Source organism: Ovis canadensis, chromosome 14, assembly GCF_042477335.2.
Source record: "Ovis canadensis isolate MfBH-ARS-UI-01 breed Bighorn chromosome 14, ARS-UI_OviCan_v2, whole genome shotgun sequence".
In the NCBI taxonomy this organism is placed as follows: domain Eukaryota; kingdom Metazoa; phylum Chordata; class Mammalia; order Artiodactyla; family Bovidae; genus Ovis; species Ovis canadensis.
Window position 1 is genome coordinate 26,511,618 of NC_091258.1, and position 21,447 is coordinate 26,533,064.

At 59.9% G+C, this 21,447-nt stretch overlaps 1 protein-coding gene across 1 annotated transcript in view; it reads right to left on the bottom strand.

Annotated features, from left to right (window-relative positions):
* SLC7A5 (solute carrier family 7 member 5) overlaps window positions 1–18,833 on the bottom strand; it is a 29,003-nt gene extending 10,170 nt beyond the window's left edge. Inside the window, exons 1-2 of the mRNA XM_069552630.1 lie at window positions 18,209–18,833; window positions 6,300–6,425 (exon numbers count right to left, since the gene is read on the bottom strand). Coding sequence (XP_069408731.1) covers window positions 6,300–6,425; window positions 18,209–18,740 — 658 coding nt within the window. The 5' untranslated portion in view covers window positions 18,741–18,833. The remainder of the gene's footprint in view (window positions 1–6,299; window positions 6,426–18,208) is intronic.
* Between the last annotated feature and the right edge of the window lie 2,614 nt (window positions 18,834–21,447).

Sequence of the window (21,447 nt, forward strand, 5' to 3'; positions counted from 1 at the left end):
CTGGTGTCCTGACGTGAAAGCATCATCGCCCTGAGACAGTGGATGGAATTTCTGTCCCCAGAATTTCCTGGATATACAGGGTGACTTGTAGCCTTGAAACCCCAAGAAAACACAGTGGCTATGCCCGAACTCAGACTGAACAATCTCACTGGGCTGCCCAGAGGCCTCTGAAGGACAGGTGTAGCTGGGCCATCCTTCGGGGAGCTCCTGGGTTGTCTGGGGCCTCATTCCCTGTCTACAAAGTGTCCAACTCCCCTGGAGGAAAGTGGACATCCCTGCATCCCAGACCCCACATCCCCACCCCCACCCCGTCATTCCTGGCACAGCATGGGGGTTGGGGGGAGCTCCGCTGGGAATCTGGCAGCTTTGGGCTCCGACCCACTACTGCAAGCCCCTCTGGACTGCCCCTACCCCGTCACCTGAACTGCCCTCCCACTGAACTGCCCCAAGTGAACGCACACAGGCCCCCTCAGCGGAGCCCCTGGGTCTGTCCAGCTTCTGTCTGCCGGAGGGCCTCCCAGACCAGGGCCGCAGCTGCACCAGGCACCCAACCAAATGCTGTCCGATCGCTGCTCTCCTCCCCACGGGCGCCTTGGAGCAGGCACTGGCTCTGCTGGCTCCACACGGCACTTGGCCGGGGACCCCCAAGACGGGCACAGCTTTGGGGTGGCTGCGAGGGGACAGTGGCCCCACTTGCCCACGCCTTCCACACATCCCGTCAGGAATGGGGCTCTCAACGCAGCTCTGGAGAGCTGAGGGGGGCCACCCGCCTGTCTCCAGAACAGCAAAAAGCCGAGTGAGGTGGCCAGAGCCCCACGGGGTGATGTGTGCAGGCAGCTATCCAGTGCCAGCGGCCAGCGCAGGGGACACACATGGGGTAGCCCTTCTGGGAGGGCAGAACCCAGACTCCACACAGTGGTCTCAGCCACCCACCAGCCCCGGCAAGCAGGGGACATGGTGCTGACCGGAGATACACCTGGGGCTGTCATGGGGGTAAGGGCGGGGTGGGGGCCACCTGGTGGGCGAAGGCGTGTGCCGCTGGAGAGGGCACGAGGAGGCTCCCCCAGCAGACGCTGCTGGGCAGGATCCTGCCCTACAGCGATGGCAGGTGTCTGGGCCACGTGCAAGGGCTCCCACGGACCCCAAGCTGGAGTGCGAGTCTTGTGTAAACATAGAGCTCCAGGCACCAGACAGACGCGAGAGAAATGACTGTGCCGATCCCCCACCCCTGCCCATGACCACGGAGCTCCCCACTCCAGCTCTGTCCTCACAGGGCCCCCAGGCCCACGAGAGGCAGACAGGAAAGTCACCAGGGCGGACAAGCGGGGAGGCCCTCTTGTGGGGCCTGGGGTGTGGGAACTCCAGCAGTTCAGTGGGGTCCCCTGGGCCCCTCCTTCTCTGGGGCTTCTCTGCAGACCTCACAGGGCCACAGGAAGGTGAATGCTAGCAGACAGCCACACACTGGCCCTTGGGCAGCTCTGGGCACCAGGCAGGCCTGCCTGCCCGCCAGGATCCCTCTGAGAACAAGGGGGACTGGGAGGGGAGTGTTCACAAGGCCCCAGGGAGCCCATTTCAGGAAAAGCAGCCCAAACCCCTGCGTCATGCAGACAGGGCCGTGGGAACCAGCCAAGAGAGCCCGGGGGTGCAGGCACCCCACCCTCAGAGGGGCCATGTGCACACTGGGACGCGCCAGCCCCTCTGGATCAGAGGACAAAGGCTCACCAAGGTCTCTGTGTCCCCCTGGGACCGGCCTGGCCTGTCACCCTCACCACGGCTGGGCCTGGGCCCGGGCATGGGAACCCGCAGCCAGTCTGGAGATGGCGGCTGGCAGAAAGCCAGAAAAATCCCAGGGCCTCAGCGTGACCAGGACTCACCCCTCCTGCCACAGCCCCTAGAACCCCTCCCCGGATGGGAGGCCGACTGTGAGAAAGTCACCCCCTCAACCAGGGCGGGGGACGTCCACTGTGCTGGAATCTTTCGCTTGGTCCTTCCATAACTCTTGGGGTTCCACACAGTTATCGTGTATGTGGTGCCAGGTGCTAAACAGGGTACCCCCAACAGTTCATGTCCCCTCTGGAACCTCAGAACATGACATGCTCTGATAAAGGGTCTCTGCAGATGTAATCAAGGCAAGGATCGCGAGGTGAGACACCATGGACTAAGGTGGGCCCTATTCCCCAAGCGTCCTTGTAAGAAAGAGACATGGGGGCCACGTGAGGATGGAGGCCGTGTGATGTGGCCACGAACCTGGGAAGCACTAGGCAGGAAGGCCCCTCCTGTGAGCTGCGGAGGGAGCTCGGCCTGGACTGGGGACTGCTGGCCCAAGACTCTGAGACCGAAACTGCAGTGTCTGAAGCCCTGTCTGTGTCCTGTGCTGCGGCCACCCCAGGACACTCTGCAGAGTGAGGGCTCAGACGCCCCCGTCTCCACCCTGCAACACATGGGCACGGTTGGGACGTGAAACAGCCTGGCCATGGACCCCGCCTCTCCATCACTGGCCGAGCAAGCAGGTGCTTGGCTGCAGGGCTGAGCTCTGCCGAGAGTCAGCTATGCCCTCTGCTCCATCCACAGACCAGGCATCCCTGGCGGGGGTGGAGTGGGGTGGGGAGGTGTTACATCTACAGTGGGCTTGTCAGGGGTCCTCTCTCCCGTTTCCCCACCCTGGGCTGGGCACCTGGGGTCTGGTGCCTGTTTTCTGGCTCTGCCTAAGGGGGTGGGGGGCGAGGATGGGACGGTTCCCACAGCCAGCCCGTCTACTGTGTCATCCATCTTTTAAACTCCTGGAGGAGCTGCCCTGGTATGAAGATTCAAAGGACCCTCTCCCCACTGCACGGGCAGGCAAATCCGCGAGCACCAACCGTGCCCACTGCACAGGCTGGGAGACCCCCGAGCACCAATAGCACCCAGCACAGGGCTTTGCCCTGCTGCCGCCGGCCTGCTGCTGACCACCCAGGGCAGGGCTGAGTGGGGGCGGCAGGGAGACAGAGCCAGCTGCCAGGCCTTTGATTTCTTCTGGGCGGGCCACACAAGCAAAGCATGTGGGCTGCACAGGCCGACAGAAAGGTCTCAATTAAAAACCATCAAAGAGCACCCGAGGGGGTGAGCTGCCTGCATCAGTCCGGCCACCGCGGCTGAGGCGGCCCATCTGCACGTGACCTGCTACTCTGGGCATCTGGCCCGCCAAGCGCCGGCCCTGTCTCCTGGGGCATGGGTGGCTGGGGGAGGACGGAAGCCCAGCCTTGGGGCCCCAGTCAGCGTCCTGCAGTTCTAGTGTGGTCCCGACCCCTCTAAGACGGCCTCTGTCACGGGCACCCTGAGTCCTGCACTGGGGTGGTCAGGCCCAGGAGCATCCGAAACGTCTCCCCCCGACTTTGAAGAGAGCAGCTCTGCTCACAGGCTACTCGAGGCACCTGCCCACGACCCAAAGACAGGCCTGGGGCTGCTGTGGCCACTTATCATATGAGGATGTGAGGCTCCAGGAGGCACAGTCTCCTGGAGAGACTGGTCCGAGCCCCAGATCCTCCCGGGATGAGGGTCTCCTCCAGGCCCCACAGCTCCCCGCCCACCGACCTCAACCACCAGCAGAGCTGCTCAGGGCCTTCCCCACCACCTGCCGATACCACCCTGGGGCAGGATACAGGGTGGGCAGACCCGAGGGAGCTTATGTCCCTGCACACGGTGACCGTCCACAGTGGCCTCCACACCCAGGACTCCTGCTGAGCCCAGTGCCAGGTGAGGTCGCGGGGCTCCTGGGGGGGCTGTGGGGCGGGGCTGCCTGGTCCCCTCCCATGACCTCCAGCAGGGTCACCCTTTATCTGCAGGGTGACCACAGCCACAGCATCCACGCACCCACGAGGTCCCACCGTGTGTCCTCTGGGCAGGGCTGGGCTCCAGAGACTCGCCTTCTCTGTACCTTTCCCACCCTCCAATCCAGGAACATTCGGCTGAGGGCCTTGCAGGTGCTATAGGTAATCGGCCAACAGACAAAAGCAAAAACACAAAGAGCTGCCCACGCTTCTCTTCTCGCTCAGCCCTGGTCCTCAGGGCTCCACTCCCAACCCTGCCGTTGGGCCTGCTGCTCTGTGGCCTCCCCCAGCTGAGCCGTGCCCGCTGGGATCTGAGATAATCTCAGTCTCCCCCTTCCTGAAAAGGCTAGGAGTGGTCTCGAGGGCCCATACGCCCAACTCCCCCACCCCCAGCGAGCCCCTCCCACACCTGCAATCTCAGTCCAGGACTGCAGAGTGGTCCCTGGTCACACCAACCCCCGCTCCGGGCCTCAGAAAAGCCATCCTCATCAGGGCTGACCCTCCCCAATCCGAGTTTTCTATTCATGGGTCTGGTCCTGGGGAAGGAGGATGAGAAGGAGGGCAACAACTGCCTGTGAGTCTCACGGCATCAAGGATGAGGCCACAGAGGCCTGCAACCGGACCTGCTGGCCCCACACCCCAGCCCCTTCTGCAGCCCCGGGACCCCTGGGCTCCAGGCAGGCCGGAGGGGCCAGGCACTGGGTGAAGGACAGCAGAGACAATGCATGGGCCAGTCTGTGAGACACAGGTCATGCCCTCCAGGTGCAGTGCGGCCCGCGGCCTTCCAGGCACCATGGTGCTGAGCCCCGCCTGAAGGGTCCTGGCCCTCCTGCCGAGGTTCAGCATGGGACCCTGCAGCAGCCACTGGAGCGGAGATCAGGCGGCGGTCATGGGGAAAGGGCGGTTTCCACAAAGTCCTCTAGAAGGGAGGGGACCATCTGGAGGAAAACCCGTAGACAGGAATTCTGCAGACGCTGCACTGCCTCCCAGGTTCAGAAAGGAATGGCTTCAGGGGGAGGATGTTTTCCACGGCAACAGAATTATAAACACGTTATGTGTGCAAGCTGAACAAAAGCGCTTTGCTATCCCTGCTGAAATCTGTGTTCACAGAAGTCCAGTCTCCTGCATTCCTCGTCAGTCTGCATCTTATCACACCAGCCAAGCGAGTCTCCCTCAGCAAGTCCTCCTTGGGAGACGTGACACAGTTCCCAGCGGGACAGGCTGGTGGCACAGGAGGGGTTTCTGCTCCCACCTGTCGGTTCCCACTGTAAGCTCTAGACGGCAGGGAGTCCCCTCCGCCTTGACCACACCCCCTTGACACCTGGAGCCTGGCCTGGCCAGCGTGCTATAGACAGTCTTGTCTTCAGGAAAATGCTGGGGCGTGAGATCCCAGGAAGACAGGGGACACAGGCTGGTCTCCCACCTCCTGCCCCCGACGCTATCGGCACCTAGATGCAGAATGAGGCTCCAGGGTCTCTCCTTACACACGGGGCTGGGGTGGGGACCTCAGCCCCACAGGACCACTGACCTGCAGCAGCTGAGCAGATGGCCAGCCTGGCCTACCATCCAGCTGTGCCTCTGTTCACTGAGACACCCCCTTCAGAAACGGGGTTGACTCCACCTGCCCCCGCCCGCCCTGGATAAGCTCTGTGGGCCACCCATCATGCCACGTGGGTGGCCATCGTGGGAGGGGTGGGGATGGCGGGCGGGCATCCACATGGCACCGGGGGCTCTGGGTAGGGCACGGGGGCTGGGGGCACGGTCCTAAGTGGAAGATCCACCAGCACTGGCAACAACACCTCCTGGCCACGCTCCTGACACAGCAGGCGCATCACCGAGCTCTCCCCTCAACCCCTGTCACCACCACGCCTGCCCTGTGTGGACAGGGGACCACGGTCTGCATGGTGGACCCATTTCTCCCACTGCTCCAGGGAGCAGAAACCCCTCCTGTGCCACCAGCCTGTCCCGCTGGGAACTGTGTCACGTCTCCCAAGGAGGACTTGCTGAGGGAGACTCGCTTGGCTGGTGTGATAAGATGCAGACTGACGAGGAATGCAGGAGACTGGACTTCTGTGAACACAGATTTCAGCAGGGATAGCAAAGCGCTTTTGTTCAGCTTGCACACATAACGTGTTTATAATTCTGTTGCCGTGGAAAACATCCTCCCCCTGAAGCCATTCCTTTCTGAACCTGGGAGGCAGTGCAGCGTCTGCAGAATTCCTGTCTACGGGTTTTCCTCCAGATGGTCCCCTCCCTTCTAGAGGACTTTGTGGAAACCGCCCTTTCCCCATGACCGCCGCCTGATCTCCGCTCCAGTGGCTGCCGCAGGGTCCCGTGACAACTTGCTGATGACCACATTCACTTGGCCTACCTCAGCATCAGCGCTTCTCCTGGGACCACCCGACCCACTGACTCCAGTGAATCCCCTTAGCCAAGGTGGTGGATCTGGGGCCAGGTGTCCAGAGACAGCCCCCCGACCCTAGGCGCACTCACCCTTTCCGATCTGGATGAAGCCGAGCAGGATGATCAAGGCCAGCGCCAGCAGCTTGGCAGCGGCGAAGGCGTCCTGGACGCGGGTGGCGGCCTTCACGCTGTAACAGTTCACGGCAGTGAGTAGCACTGTGGAGGCAGGGCAGCGAGTGAGTGCTGTGGAAACGCGGGCAGAGGGGCAGGCACTCCCCAGCCCCTTCCCTGGGTCTGACCATCTGGACTTTAGAAGGGAGGGGACCCAAGGCCACAGGCTGAGCACAGGTGCCCCCAGGCTGCCATAAGGTAGTGTTTCCTGATGGACAGATTTCAACCTCCCACGGGGAATCAAAACACCTCCACCTGCACCTGAGTCCCTCCAGGGGGCACCCTTGAGAAGCACAAGCTTCCATGGTTGGGGGGGGCGGGGTGTGCATGCAGTCACCTTTCTGCTCCCACCTGACACTTCAGCACAATTTATCCGACACCCTAGTCTCTCAAGGGGGGAACCCTCTCTTCAGAGGGTCCTCGTAGGATCCCCCGGGGACACAGCGCATGAGGCCTAAGCCTGACAAGCCGGGGAGGGAGGGTGCAGGGGGTGCTGAAGGAGACGTACAGCCGGGGGCCCCATTGGTTAGACCAGAGAACCAGCGCCAACTCTGCTGTTGGTGTCAAGGCAGGTACTGAAGACCCCACCCCAAGGCAGTCCCCGCGGCGGGGTGGGGACGTGGGGCGGGGGCACAGGGCAGGCAAGCCGGACTCCACAAACTCAACAACACAGGCAGGCCCCACCTGGGACCTGGGGAGACCCCAGACCTGAGTGGGGGCAGGGGCTGAGTGCTCAGGGGCCTGGCGTGAAGGCAGCCAACTCAGTAACTCAAAAGCAAACAGAAGGAGATGACAAGAAAGAAAGGAACCAGCCCCACCCATGCCCTCCTCCACCGCATCCCTTGTGGATGAGATGAAAACAAAGGAACGAACCAGCCCCCAACACCCATGCCTTCCTCCACCACGTCCCCCGTGGAAACACGCCCGGCGTGACGGCTCTCAGAGTGGCTCTGCCTCATGCCACTGCTGACACCAGCTGCCCAGGGGGCTGGCCAGGGCGCAGGTGGGGCCTTTTATGCTGGGTGGGCTGGCAGTCAAACATTAACCGGACGGCCTGGAGCCATGGGAAGGACATCTGTCCACCATGCCCCACACACAGCGCTTCTCCAGACAGAACCAACCTGGGCTGGCAGGTGCCACATGGCTCCCTCCCGAGCTAAATTAATTACATGTACTTTTACAAAGTGAGAGAAAGGCCCCCAAAGAAATAAATCCACGCTAATTAACCAAATGAGACACGACAGTCCAGGTGGGCGAAAAACAGGACATGGCCCCATGAGCTCTGGTTAGGACCAGCCCCTACCCACAGCTTCTCTCTCGGAAATTAACTGATATCGAAACACCACCCTCCCTGTCCTTTTCTCTTTGCTGTGCTAAGCCTGGCTGACACAATGGCTGATCAGGACTGTCTGTCCCGCCCCAGAAAGTAGGGGTTAAAATCTGCCTTAAAACCAGTTGCCTTTGGCCCCTGCTCCTAAACTGAAACCTTCAGATGTTCCCCACACCAGGTACGACAGTGGAGGGCTGTGACAAATGGACCCAGAGTGGCCCTCACTCATGGGGACGCTGGCCAGGCCCCTAGGGCTCCCAGTTGGTGGTCCTGCACTTGTCAGAGGCAAGCTGGTGGACAGCCGACTCAGGGTGGTGGGGCCCATGTGAGGCCTTGAGAATGTGGGGGCAGAGTCCCTGCCAGGGCACCAAAGCTCTCTTCAGTGGCAGGAGCGGAGCCTTGGCTGGGAGAGGCTCAGATGAAGGGGCCAACGTGTGCAAGGGGCAAACAGCACCAGTGAGCCTCAGCGTGTGGCTCGGGGGTGGACACACACTCAGTCCAGGCCCTCCAGGTCAGCCCCAAGACAGCTGTCCTGTATTACGCACATCAGCACTGCCACTCCCAGCACAGAAGAGGAGCCAGAGGCTTAGAAAGGACCCCTGTCCTCTGTGACAGGGGCAGACCTGGGACTCTGGGGCCCCTCGGATACACACCCCCCCCCCCCGTGGGTGGGGAGAGGTGGAGCGGCAGGGAATTCCTTCTCCTGAGCATCCAGGATGATGCAACTCACCACGTGGCTGGGACCCAGGGTGAGGGGGCCCTGGGAGGCCAAGCCAAAGTGCCCGCCCACCAGTAGCCCGAGGAGCCTGGGCACAGCAGACGGCGAGGAAGCGTGGGGGGAGGAGGGACCTTTCCGGGCAGTCCTACATTTCCTCAGATGGAAAGTGACAACCCTGAGGCCTTGGTTTCCGTATGCAGCAAGAGGCTGGCAGATTGCATCACTCCTCCATTCATGCTCCAGGCCAGGGCGGAAGCCGGAAGCCGGGGCGGGGCGAGGGGGGCGGGCAAGGCGGGGGGCGGGGCGGGGAAGAGGCGGGGCCAGAGCCACGGGGAGGGGGAGACGGCGCTCCTGCCCAGCAGCCCTCGCTGCTGTCATCTCCGCACACCTCAGCGGGTTTGGGGTCTCCGCCCCAAGGTGAGCGGGAGCTCCCCTCCCCACCCCACAGATGAGGTCTCTGAGGATCCAGGAAGGGGGTGTGGCTGGCCAAGCCCAGCCCCAGGGCCCCCCTTCAGGGAACCAGAGCCCTACCCTGCAGGCGTCCCAGCCCCTGTGGACCCAGGAAAGGGGTGTGGCTAGCCAAGCCCAGCCCCAGGACCCCAGGGCCCCGTGGACCCTGAGCTTAGCTCTGTCTCAGACAGTGGAGGCTCTGCAGTTGGGAGGAAAATGGGCTGGATCCCAGGACAAAGGGGACTCTGTAATATTCCTTTCTTTTACAAAAAGAATAAAAACATAGGAGACGTTAATGTTCATTGACTTTGGCCGATAAGTAAATGCTTTACTACTCCTCATAATGTCTTCTATACCGGGCTCCATCCTAGCCTTAGACAGCAGGGCTGGGAGGACGTCTGGGAAGCTGGGTCGGCCTCTGGCTGCCCTGGCTTTAAGTCCATCACCTCAGCAAGGCGCCTCAGCTTCCACACCACAGGATGGAGGGGGCATCCGGGTGGAACCAGGGTCTCTGCTGTCACCACCATGGTTAGGGGCAGCCCCCACCTGTGCTTCAGGGCAGGGGGCACAGTCACCCCAGGGCACCAGCAGGCAGGCACTGGCTGGAAGCCGGCCCCCTTGGGGTTCCCAGTGCTGACAACCCCCAGATAAACACCAGGCAACAGCTGGGGCCGGAAGATAGAGACTGGTGGGCTCGGGAGAGGAGCGGCTGTGGGCTGTGGGCAGATGGCAGGGCAGGCGGGGCCTGGTGGCTGGTCCCACAGGCTTTCAGGGCCGGGTCTGTCCTGGCCTTGTCTGGCTGTGACATGCCACCTTGCTGCCCTGCAGGGGTGCCCCAGTTCTACCTTGCAAGGGGGTTGGGGCCTCAGGTTTCCGCTAGTGGGCCAGCCACCTCCTGCAAAGTCACCATCCCCCCATAACGAACTCACAGACTTGCACTTGCACCCATCCTCATGTCTGGGAGGGCAGGACATGCTGCCCAGTGAGGGAGGGACACCCCCGGCCGGCCTGGGGGGCTGCTCGCAACCCATGGCCGCCTGGACCACTGGTCACGCTTACAGCCTGACCAGGAGCGCCAACTCCAGCTGCAACCTGGCCGACCAGGTGGCTTGAGTTCAGAGTCCTGTCCGCAGACTGCCAGCCACCCCCACCCGCGATGCCGACTTGCAGGTAGAAGGCACTCTGAGCAGGGTGAGCATACAAACGGGAGGCGTGCACCAGGGAACTTATCTATCTGAGCAGCACCTAAAGGCTCTGCCCAGCCTTGCTCAGCCTGACCTCTCACCCCGGCCTGACCGGTTATCTCACTTTCCAGGCCTAGGGTCCACCATCCGATAACTCTTCACACACAGGCTGTCTGCTGTCAGCCACTGGGGGCAAGCCTCCCAGTATATGCTGGACTTGAAACACAGTGTTTCACTTAAAAACACCAAAACAAAACACACCAAAACCCATTTCCCTCTCTGACTGAGGGTAAAACTCTCATGAGCCTTATCAGGGCTGCCCTTGGATTCTGTGCATGGCCAATAACAAAATAACAACCTTATCAGCTGGGGCGAAGTATGAGCATCCACTGTCTACACCGCACTCAGTGCCCTCAGGGTCCCTCACCCTAACCGCCTCTGCCGGAGTTCAAACACACCAGAGCAAGGTCGTGGGCAGGCAACAGAACCATCCAGAACCATCCAGAACCATAGCATCTGGGGACTGGCTGCCCCCACTCATCAGAAAATTCAGCCACCGTCCCCATGTCTGTAAGGGGGCTGCAGCCATGGACCCTCCCTTGTCCCCAGGTCTGCAGGGACCATCCACCCCCAACCCCCAGAATGAAAGGATGAAGGGCCCATGGACCAGAGCCTGGAACCTCACTAGCAAGAAGCTGCCAGTGAGTCTCTTTGAAAGAGGTGCCTTTTTTTGGATCCTTGATAAAAAAGGACCAACACTTGAGGAAAAGACAGTCTGAGGCCCCACACAGGTGGGAGGGGCTGAGATGCCAGGGAGATGAGCACCGTATTATCAGAGCTTTGCTGGCAGGCCCCCAGCAGCGCCCCAAGACAGCCCTCGGTGGGCCCTGAGATGGGAGAGGAAGTGGCTGGCAAGCCACACGGGTTGCAGGAAGCCAGGCCAGCTGGTCTCCTGGGGCAGCAACTGGTACCGGGCCAGAGAGCAGCAGGTGCTGACCACTATGACCGCGGCCGGACGAGCCCCAGGCCCAGGCAGCCAGCCTGCCCATCGTTGGAGCCTCTACCCGTCAAACAGGCTCACTCACTGGGCATCTGGACCCAGAGCCCTGGCTGCAGGTGGGCCAAGGCGGCTGGGAGAGTGGCTGGCAGTGGGGCTGACTGCTGGAAAAGCAGCAAGTCGCTCTGGGGTGTGTGTCCTGCCTTGACCCTATTGTCCAAATCCACTCGGCATGCAGGGACCCAGGGCTCAGAGGGTACTCGGTGAACCAGCCCCTCCGCTCTGGTCCTGGACTCCCTAACGTCCTCTGGGCTTGGGGCAAGCCCCCTCACCCCCAGGCCCAGCCTCCATGGTGGCCTGCGCCCTGCACCCCGCATTTCTTCCCTTCCTGCCCTAACTCCCCCCCACCCAATAACAGACTGGTCTCCCATTGAGTGTACCACCTCCCAGAGCATCTGACTGGGCAGGCCCGAGAACCCATCATTTCTGGTGCTGTCCAGAGGACCCACATGGAGAACCAGCAGCTGACTTCACGACGTGTAATTCCCCTTTACTGGCTCCAAGAGAGTGAATGCCCAGGACCCACCCATACCCCAAACATCTGAGGAGGCCAGCCTCACCTCCAGAGGCACTGAGTGCAGACTCTGCGCAGGGCGACAGCTTGGCTCCAGGACCACCAATGACCCCAGCACTGGCCACTCAAGATCGGAGCTTCCAGAGTCTGGAGCACTGAATGAAAATGAGGGAATTCCAGGGGCAGGGGCTGCTCGGATGGGACCCAGGATTCCATCTAGTTCCCATGTCCAATCTCTGCAGAGACAGGCCGTGGACGCAGGAGCAGGCAAACACAAAACCGCAGTCCAGTTGGGACACAGCCCTTGTCGATCACTGATTTCTTATGAAAACAGTTACTAATAGGCCGAGTCACATTTTCAAATGCGACCAGCCCTGGAACATGTGTTTCGTGTTTTCCATTTTTAACTTGGGCTGGGTGACACCTGGCCAGAGCTCCCCCACCCTTGCTCAGAGGCAGAAGTCTCAGCCAGCCTCTGAAACCGGGACTGACGCTTCATTTCAAACACACCAGAAAGAGGCAGGTTCAGTCCAGTCTGAGATCTGCTGACACGCAAGCTCTGAAGTTAGCAGGAAACTCCACATATAGCCACATCTCATTTTATTGGGTTCTTCCAAAGCAGAGCCCTGCAGAGTAAACAGAGGTTCCCAAAGCCTCTCCCACAACCCCAAGAACACCCAGGAGCCACAGGAAGGAGCCCTTCTAAGTTGGTCCTGATTTCTCACATGCTGTGTGATCTTGGGCTGGTGACTTAGTGGGTCTGAGCCTCTGTATTTCCTCATCAGCTAACTGGGAATACTGCTGCAGGCCCTGACTATCGAGCCTGCAAGTTACTAAACTGAGCGGTCACGGCCAAGTGAAGATGTGCTAAGGAGCCGAGGCTGTGTGTGCGGGTGTCTCCAGTTAGTATCCATCCCCGGCTCGCACCTCTATGGTCTGGAAAGCCCCACCTCACTGCAAACCCGCTGCACCTGAGGGGGATGGGACCCCACGGCCCCCACTCCGAAACCTAGTTTGCTAGTTAGGGGAGGGGGGTGAGGACATCCAGGCCTCCCGAGCCCCACTCCTGTGCGGCGGCCCCTTGCCTAGGGTCTTCAGCACCGGTGCCTGTGACAGGCTCCCACACTGTGCTACTGCAGACCTGGTCAGCCTGGGCGGCCTGGGCATCACACCTCCCAACCAGGTGGTCCCACGTGCAGTCCGGGTGGGGACCCATCAGCTGGGCCAAGTCCTTAGGGCCCCACCACACACACACTGCCGACATCCCTGGAGGGGAGGGGACCAGCCCAAGCTGGTTCTGACCTGACTCTGAAGCAGGCTGTCACATTGGCGGGGGCCCTGGGGCAGGGATCCTGAGCAGGATGTGGGGAAGCACGATGAAGTAGCCTGCCCTCCACTGTGAACACCCCCGTTCATGCGCGTCTGCCACCCAGCAAGGCCGCCCCCGTCCCCAACCTGTTCCCCTGCCTCAGCCTCGACACCCAGCACGAGTCCTCACATGGACCAAACAGGGCTGACTTCAGGGCCCGAGGACCCTGCACCAAAGTGCAGGCAGACGGCCCCTTGCCCACACAACCCGAGGACACTCCCCTGGTCCCCCATGATGGGCCAGCCACCAACCCTCAAGGGACCCCCCGACTCATGCCCACAACCCAGGGAATGAATGCATGATTGTCAAGACTCTGGTGAGCTTCTCTCCCTGACCAGACCCCCTGAGCAGACAGCCCCTCCCTGTGCCCAGTGGGGCCGGAGCTCCTGGTCCCCTTGCCAGGCACACCGGCTCTGTCATTTCCTGCCTGGCCAGTCCTTCCAAAACTGGACCCCTGCTGTGATGGGTCAGAACTCACACACCCTCCACATGTACAACCTACCTGCACTGCTCTGCTCCAGGTTCTGAAACCCAGGACCAGAGAGGCCCAGCACCCAGCCCTGGGTCACACAGCCAGGGCCCTCAGGAGCCTTTCGGCTGACAGGATGTCCTTGACGAGGACCAGCTGAAGAAGACCCAGCCCTGTAGCCTGTGTCCCTGCTGAGGGCTGAATCCCGTACCGGCCTTGGGCAGAGGCCTCGGTCTGTACTGGCTACACTTGGGGTGACTCTCCTCTGGGTTGTCAGCCAGCAGCCAAGGTCAGGGTGACTCAGAGGGCAGATTGGGTTGCCTACAGCATGCTGGAGGCTTCTGAACAGGCAAATCCCCCAGGGGTGGGGTGGATGGGGCCCAGCAAACTGCCCCTGCCTGGAGGCTGGTCTGGATGGACCGGGGTGGGGGTAGGACACCCTTCCCTCTGGCATAGGAGGGTGTCAAGGCCACCCACCAGCCCACCCTCCCAAGCAAGAATTCAGGACTCCTCCAGGACTAAGGAAAGAGTTGGGTGGGGGCTTGCCACCAGGATGCAGACAGGACCCCAACCACAAGCCAAGAACCACTGCTGGATGGAGCAGTGGTCCCACTGTGGGGAAGGGAAGGGGCAAAACTGGAGGGTGGGGGGTCAGATGTGCTCTGGGAGCTCCCCTGGTCAATGATCCAGACCCAGCAAGGTCACACCAACTGGGGGTGTGGAATCATGCATGCCTGGTCCCTGGCACCTCTCACAGAAGGAGAGGACAGGTACTGGAGGCCAGCGTGGGCACAGGACAGGGACCGCGGCCCGGGGCAGCTGGAGCCCATGGGGCAGCTGTTGGCCACCTGCTCTGGAAGGTCATTTGCAAAGGGAAGGTCATGAGAGGAATACGGTGTTTTCCTAGACAGCTCCCTGTAAGGGGTCTGACTCCCCACAGTGGGGGAAGGTACGGCGTGAGGGGTGGATATGGGGGGAGTGCTTCCCAGGGAGTCCAGGACACAAACCTCAGATCCACTAGTGTTTGCCCCCGATGACCAGGCATGGTGACGGCCACTGTCCCAGACCCCGGCACCCTCCACCCTCACCACAGACACGGCTGCGTCCCCACGCCGGGTGACAGAGGCAGCTCGGGACGAGGACACCCTGTCTCCCTGGCTGTAAAGTGGGGGGATGGCAGATCTCAATGCTGGGCGTTTCTGTCAAGATAGGGGTAGCGGTTCCGGGGGTCTGGGAACCTGAGATTGAAGGTTTAGGGTGGACATCTCTGGGCAGGGTCTGCATACTGAGGGATCATCAAGGGGCCCGTGGCCCAGGGGAAAGGGGTCAGAAATGCCGTCCCCTGCCTCCCTCGGGTCACGCGCTCTGTTGAGTACCCGCTGTGCCCCGTGACTGGGCCGGAGCGCTTTCATGTCTGTCTGGCAAAGTCGGATTTCAGGGCTAATTACCCGGCTGTCGTCTGCACTCAGCTCACAGCCTGCAATCCCAGGGTTGCCAGCTCCTTGGAAACACCCAGAAGCCTCTGCTTTGCGAGGCGAGGGGCTTAGGCTGGGCAGCTGGCAGACATCCAGACAGCTTGCAGTGGCCGCGGATGGTGTGCTGGCCTTGCTGGGACAGGCCTGGTTTGAGGCCCAGGGACACAGTGGTGGACACACCAGGAGGGGTCTCTCACTGCCAGGAAGAGGGGACCTCAACTGACCATCCTGCCCTGGAGCCAGCTAGCAACGGCTGCCCCAGTGCTGGGAGGGGCCGCCAGTGGGGTGGGCTGAAACGCTGCCACCCCCCACGCTAAAAGGGGGTGCAGGGAATGGCTTCTAGCTCGACATGGAGGGCGAGAACAATCACGGCCATGGTGTGACCCTTTGTGTGGGGTGCCACGTGCATTAGACCTGTCATGGCAGAGTTCCCACAAACACCAGGAACCAGAGTCACAGATGCAGAAACAGGCTGGGAGGTTTCGTGAGTTTCTCTCAAACAGAACCCAAGTCTGTCCATATGTAGAATGCAGGCTCTTCACCTGATACGAGTATAAAATACCCCAGGTCATGGGTCCCAGAGGCCAACAGCTGAGGACCCCACTCCCACTCCACGCGGGCTGCCCAGGGAGGGTGATGTGGAGGGGCCACCTCACCCTAGGGGAGCCTTGGCACCCCACCCGACCCCTGGGAGAAGGAGGGAAGCTGTGCTCTCCAGGCCCACTAAGGGCCACCAAGCTGGAAGCGGACGTAGAGTCCCGCTCTCGGCCACCAGCAGACCTGCCAGGTTCCACCAGATGGGTGATAACTAGGGGGTTGTGGGAGAGGGCGAGGGGGAGGTTGGGCGACTTGAGGTCACCTTCTGTGTCCACAACTCAGACAGCTTCTGAGTCTGGCCCGGAGAGATCCTGTCACTCACCTGAGTGACCTCTGCCGCCCTGATAAAACCCAGGGTCACCTGAATCTCAGGTGCCATCAGTAAGTGCTGGACGACCCCTGCAAACACAGCGGACTCCCGGGCTATTCACCTTCACGACTCATTAGAAAGACGGAAAACCCAAGGTCGCACCATGAAAGGGCTGTCATTTCCACGTGAGACCTACAAGAAAAGGGACCTTCCCCCATTTATCTTGTCCTCAGGATCATTCTAAGGACCAGAGCCAGTGCAAGCCACCATGCATAGAGGCCAGCTGTCCTGGGGCATGCCTGGGGCAGCAAAGACAACCGGCAAAACTGTGGGTCCACAACATGCTGTTCAAAGGGTGGGCCCCTGGGCCGTTCACCAGGCATCGGCTCAGGCCTTGGGCTGCTGGGCTGGGGCGCATGGGCTTGCTGCCACAAGGGGAGCGCTCAGGGAGTGCGTGGTGGAGGGCCCTTTCTCCTCTCGAGGAGAAGTTCTAGAACCTGGCCTGTGTGCAATAATCAAACAACAATTAGAAACTGTGGCTTTTCACTGCCATCTCAGATGTGCCCAAGAGCAGACCCTTTCTTGGGTGGTTGTAACCTTCCTGCCAGCCTCGGACAAGCCCTCATCCCCCTCTAGATGTGGCAGGCTCTAGACTAGCACTCCCTCTTTCAGACAGCATATCCCTGTGTTACTGAAAATCTCCTTTTCACCAGAAAATACAACACACACACAACACACTCGCAAGGGTGGTTCAGAGGAAAAGAGCAGAGAATGGCCGATGGACACGCTTGCAGAAGGAGTGGAACTTATGTGACCCTCCTTGGCGCCCACGGGAGTCCTGGTGAGGGCGTACCCGCCACAGCTGCTCCAGAATCCATCCCGCAGCTTCATCTGCTTAAACCCAAAAGGTTGAGAAACTGAGGGATCCACTTTCCAAGATCACAGAGAGGCCCTTGAAGGCAGTGTTATATCATCACATCCTGGGCCCAAACATCAAACAAGACCTAGCAACGATGAAAATCGCACAATGAAAATTCTACTGACAGAAAGTCAACAAAGAGTGGATTTTCCTCACTCGGCGCAAAATATCGTCTGAGAATCCCACTGGAAGCCACAGGTTCCCCCGCCCTCAGGCAGATCAACTATCTCTGTGACTGTTCCTAGATTTGGGCCAAAGGTTTTTATAAGCTGAGATGTTCATCGCTGAAATTCCCCTCAAAGGCAAGACGTCCTCCTCCCCCGGCACGGCTGCTCTGCGGTCTCAGGTCTCCCAGGGACACCACTTCCCAGAGTATGCCTCTGAAAGCCCCCCACCCAACACACACAGTGAGCTGGTGCCCAGGCTCCAGAATTCCAACAGCGCCAGCGTGTACTGCTGGTCAAAAGCCGCTCCAAGCGATGGCACGGCTCCCTGAGTCTCGGGGCTTGGATAGAAACCAGCCCTGCTGGCCCCACACCTCTGTGCACCTCAAGGTTTAGGCAGTGCCTCAAATCAGGCGGCCGGACACTTCCACCCTGCATGTCTCCCGAGATGTTTGCAGCCACAGACAAAGATACGATAATCGTGTGGCTTTCAGTACAAAATTTTTTTTCCTGAAATACCACCAGAAAACAGCCCACCAACATACCAGGACCTGCTCCACCAACATCCTGGGACCTCCTCCACCAACATCTGGGCTGTGCCCAGTGGCTGTATTTCAGCACAGCTTGGGATCCCAAAGCCAGCACCCACCCTGCACACACTTAAGATGCAGTTAAGCACCCCTCTTTTAAGACTGGCTAGAGGATGCAACCTTCCATTGTCTAAAAGAGCAACTCACTCACTGCCCATGCACAATTTTACTATTAATGGGTTTGTATGAGTCAGCCCTTCCTGACTGAGCATGTTTGAATGACGTTTGTTGATTTTTTTTTTTTTAACTACGATCTCTCTCCACAAACAGTAAGGCTTGGGGAAGTCAAAGGACACAAGAAACAGACAAGCTTCTCAGGTACTCCACGTGGGTGCCTCTCAGGAGGTAAGTAAGGGTCAGCTTAAGCAAGGCTCCGGATGGACCGAGTGGGAAGGCGCTACTGGCCAGAGGCTCAGGGCGGGGACCCTGCTGTGTGACTCACTGCGGAGTTCTCAAGGGGATGTGGAAAAGAATGAATGAAACGCACGTGGGTATTGGGGCCGTTGCCCTCAGTCTAGAACTGCGGGGTCGGATCGGGGCGGGGGTCGGGGGGCGCGGGGTGTAGGGATGGTCCAGGAATGCGGGGAGGGCCAAGGATGCGGCGACCACGGCTCGGCACACCCACCCCCACTCCAACCCTCCCCCGCGCCCGCCGATGTCCTGGGGCCCGGTCAGTACTCACGCACGCAGAGGCAGGCCACGAGCTTGGCAGCCTCCTCGGGGACAGGGCAGGTGGGGAAGACCGGCTTGAGCAGGTAGGTGGCGAAGACGAGCGCCACGATGTACTGCGAGGAGGGCCGGATGATGAGCAGCTCGATCCACAGCTTGAGGAAGGCGGGCAGCGAGCCGTACACCTCCAGCATGTAGGCGTAGTCGCCGCCCGACTTGGTGATGGTGGTCCCCAGCTCGGCGTAGCAGAGCGCGCCCACGATGGAGAACACGCCACACACGGCCCAAACCACCAGCGCCAGCCCGGGCGAGCCCGCCTCTTTGAGCACTCCGGTGGGCGTCACGAAGATGCCCGAGCCGATGATGGTGCCCACGATGATGGCCACGCCGTTCAGCAGCGTGATGTTGCGCTGCAGGGTCACCTCGCCCCCCGCGCCGTCCGCGCCCCGCGCCGCCAGCATCCGCTCCCGTGCCTGCCGTTCTTCCTCCTCGTTCGCCGGGAGGGTGGCCGCCGCCGCGCGCCGCTTGGGGCCTGAGCCCGCCATGCTGCCGCGCAGGGTCGGGCCGGGCAGGGCCGGGAAAGTCCGGACACCGGGCGCGCGCCGCCCACCGGAGAGGACCGGCTCTCCCAGCGCGGTCGCTGCAGCAGCCAGGAAACCTCCGCCATTTATAACCGCGGTGGCCCCGCCCCATCGGGCCGTCGTTGACGCGCCTCGCCCCGGGGGTGTGGTCCCCGCAGCCGTTGAGAAAAACCGGACGCCACAACTTGGCGCACGCGAAGTACGCGGTGACCTGCATGGCTGGTGGTCCTGGCCCCACGTGGTCCCGGGAAACCGGGCTCCGCCGCACGCGCGAGAGGAGCACTGGGCTCCTCGCCCCCCACAGTAGCCCCGTGGTCATCGCCGCCCCCCTCCCGCGTGCACTGGGGACCCCCGCTGCTCTAGCGGAAGCGGGTGGGTTACAGCAGGGCCGACGACCTGGAGCCACCGCAGAGGATGAGTGGGATTTGGGGCGCCTTGGGGGCTCGGTCAGAGGAGGCAATGCCTGCCGCCCTGGAGAGTGCCCAAGGCCCGAAGTGGTAGGATCCCGCTTGGTCCGCTCATCCTGGGGACTTGGGGAATATATTAAGATGATCAGAACTGCCTCTGGGGAGTGAGGGGGTGGTGAGCTCTCGAGATCCAGGCTGGGCCTGAGACCCTAAATCCCAGGGCTGAGGGAGCACAATCTCAGAGAAGAGGGTCACGCTGAGGCCGCATCTGAGCTCATTCATTCCTGGGCTCGGAAATTCTCATTCTATCGCAGGGGGAACCGCTTTGCCAGTGAGCAGCGTTCAAGGGCTCATGGGTTGGAGGAGCAGCGACAAAGAATCTGGGAAAACCGGACTCTGCAGAAAGCTCGGTTACACTGACAAAATGAGGGTTTCCTGAAGGAGCCCGGTCTGCAGGGTGAAAGGGCCTTAGCCTTGAAGGACTCCAGAGGCACCTGGGTTGGAGGGGCAACAGGTAACCAGTGCTCAGAGTCAGAAGGGGAAATGCAAGATAACCAGTCACCACAGGCCTGCAAGCAGGAAAGAGTCAGACATGCTTGCTGATGAAATTGATGTGTGCACAGAGAAAGAATTTAGAATCCCATCTCAGGGGAATTTAGCCAAGGCATATCATTTGGACCTTCCACATCCCACCCCCCTACCGCTGCCCCCTTCCCCAATAGGCCAGCCCTTCCTGTGCAGTGTTACAGCCAAACACTTCCACAAGCCTTGGCAGCTGGGAGATCACACAGCACAAATATTAGCTTGCAAGATGTCTAAGTCAGTGACTTGGAATCAGGAATAACCTCTCAGCTCTTGTTCTTCCCACTGTCCTTTTAGAGGGTGCTGCTTGGCAAAGACCAGACAACCAAAGCTAAGCAAACTTTCCGAGCCTTTATCAGGCATGAGCCCTTGGTGTACAAAGTGTCATTTAATAGAGGAGCTGCTGATGTTACTGTAGATGAGCAAACAGTCTCAGCAGAAAACGGGACTTGTCTGACTAGTGCCCTGAACCTACGTGGTGCTCATTCTGTCACCTCTCTTGTGGTTTATTTGTCACTAAATTTGTTTCACGAGGATGGCAGTTATTTGCAATGCTTTAAGGAGAGGTCCCGAGCTCCTCCACCTTGTACTCCCATAGCAGGCACCTCCTGGCGCACCTCCTGGAGCACCTCCTCCAGACATAGACAGGCAATCAATAATTGCACATCAGAGTGTAAAATTAACAACCATGATAAGCCCAGGGCTCTAAGGGGCCAGAGAACCAGGTGGAAGGAACCAGGCCACTCCACGACAGCTTTCCTAGAGTAGGAATGAACAAGGGAGATGGGAGGGATGGGATAAGCATGTGGACTTGTCGGTGTCTCCCGTGGGGGCTCCTGGGAACCTGCAGAAGGCTTAACAGCTGGATGGTGACAACCTCCAGTGGTGTTTCCACCATCTCCTGGCAGCTGTGCCACCACTGTCAGTTTCTACCTGGTTTTCGTATGAGACTGTACTAGATTTCCAAGGGTAAACTTGATTTGTCTATGTGTGTGTGAATGTTTCTCAGACTTCCCTTACCAGAAATCTAGAACCTTCAGGTTAGTTCAGTTCAGTCGCTCAGTCATGTCCAACTCTTTGCGACCCCATGAATTGCAGCACGCCAGGCCTCCCTGTCCATCACCAACTCCCAGAGTTCATTCAGACTCACATCCATCGAGTCAGTGATGCCATCCAGCCATCTCATCCTCTGTCGTCCCCTTCTCCTCCTGCCCCTAATCGCTCCCAGCATCAGAGTCTTTTCCAATGAGTCAACTCTTCACATGAGGTGGCCAAAGTATTGGAGTTTCAGCTTTAGCATCATTCCTTCCAAAGAAATCCCAGGGCTGATCTCCTTCAGAATGGACTGGTTGGATCTCCTTGCAGTCCAAGGGACTCTAAGAGTCTTCTCCAACATCACAGTTCAAACGCATCAATTCTTCGGTGCTCAGCTTTCTTCACAGTCCAACTCTCACATCCATACATGACCACTGGAAAAACCATACCCTTGACTAGACGGACCTTAGTCAGCAAAGTAATATCTCTGCTTTTGAATATGCTATCTAGGTTGGTCATAACTTTTCTTCCAAGGAGTAAGCATCTTTTAATTTCATGGCTGCAATCACCATCTGCAGTGATTTTGGAGCCCCCCAAAATAAAGTCTGACACTGTTTCCACTGTTTCCCTATCTATTTCCCATGAAG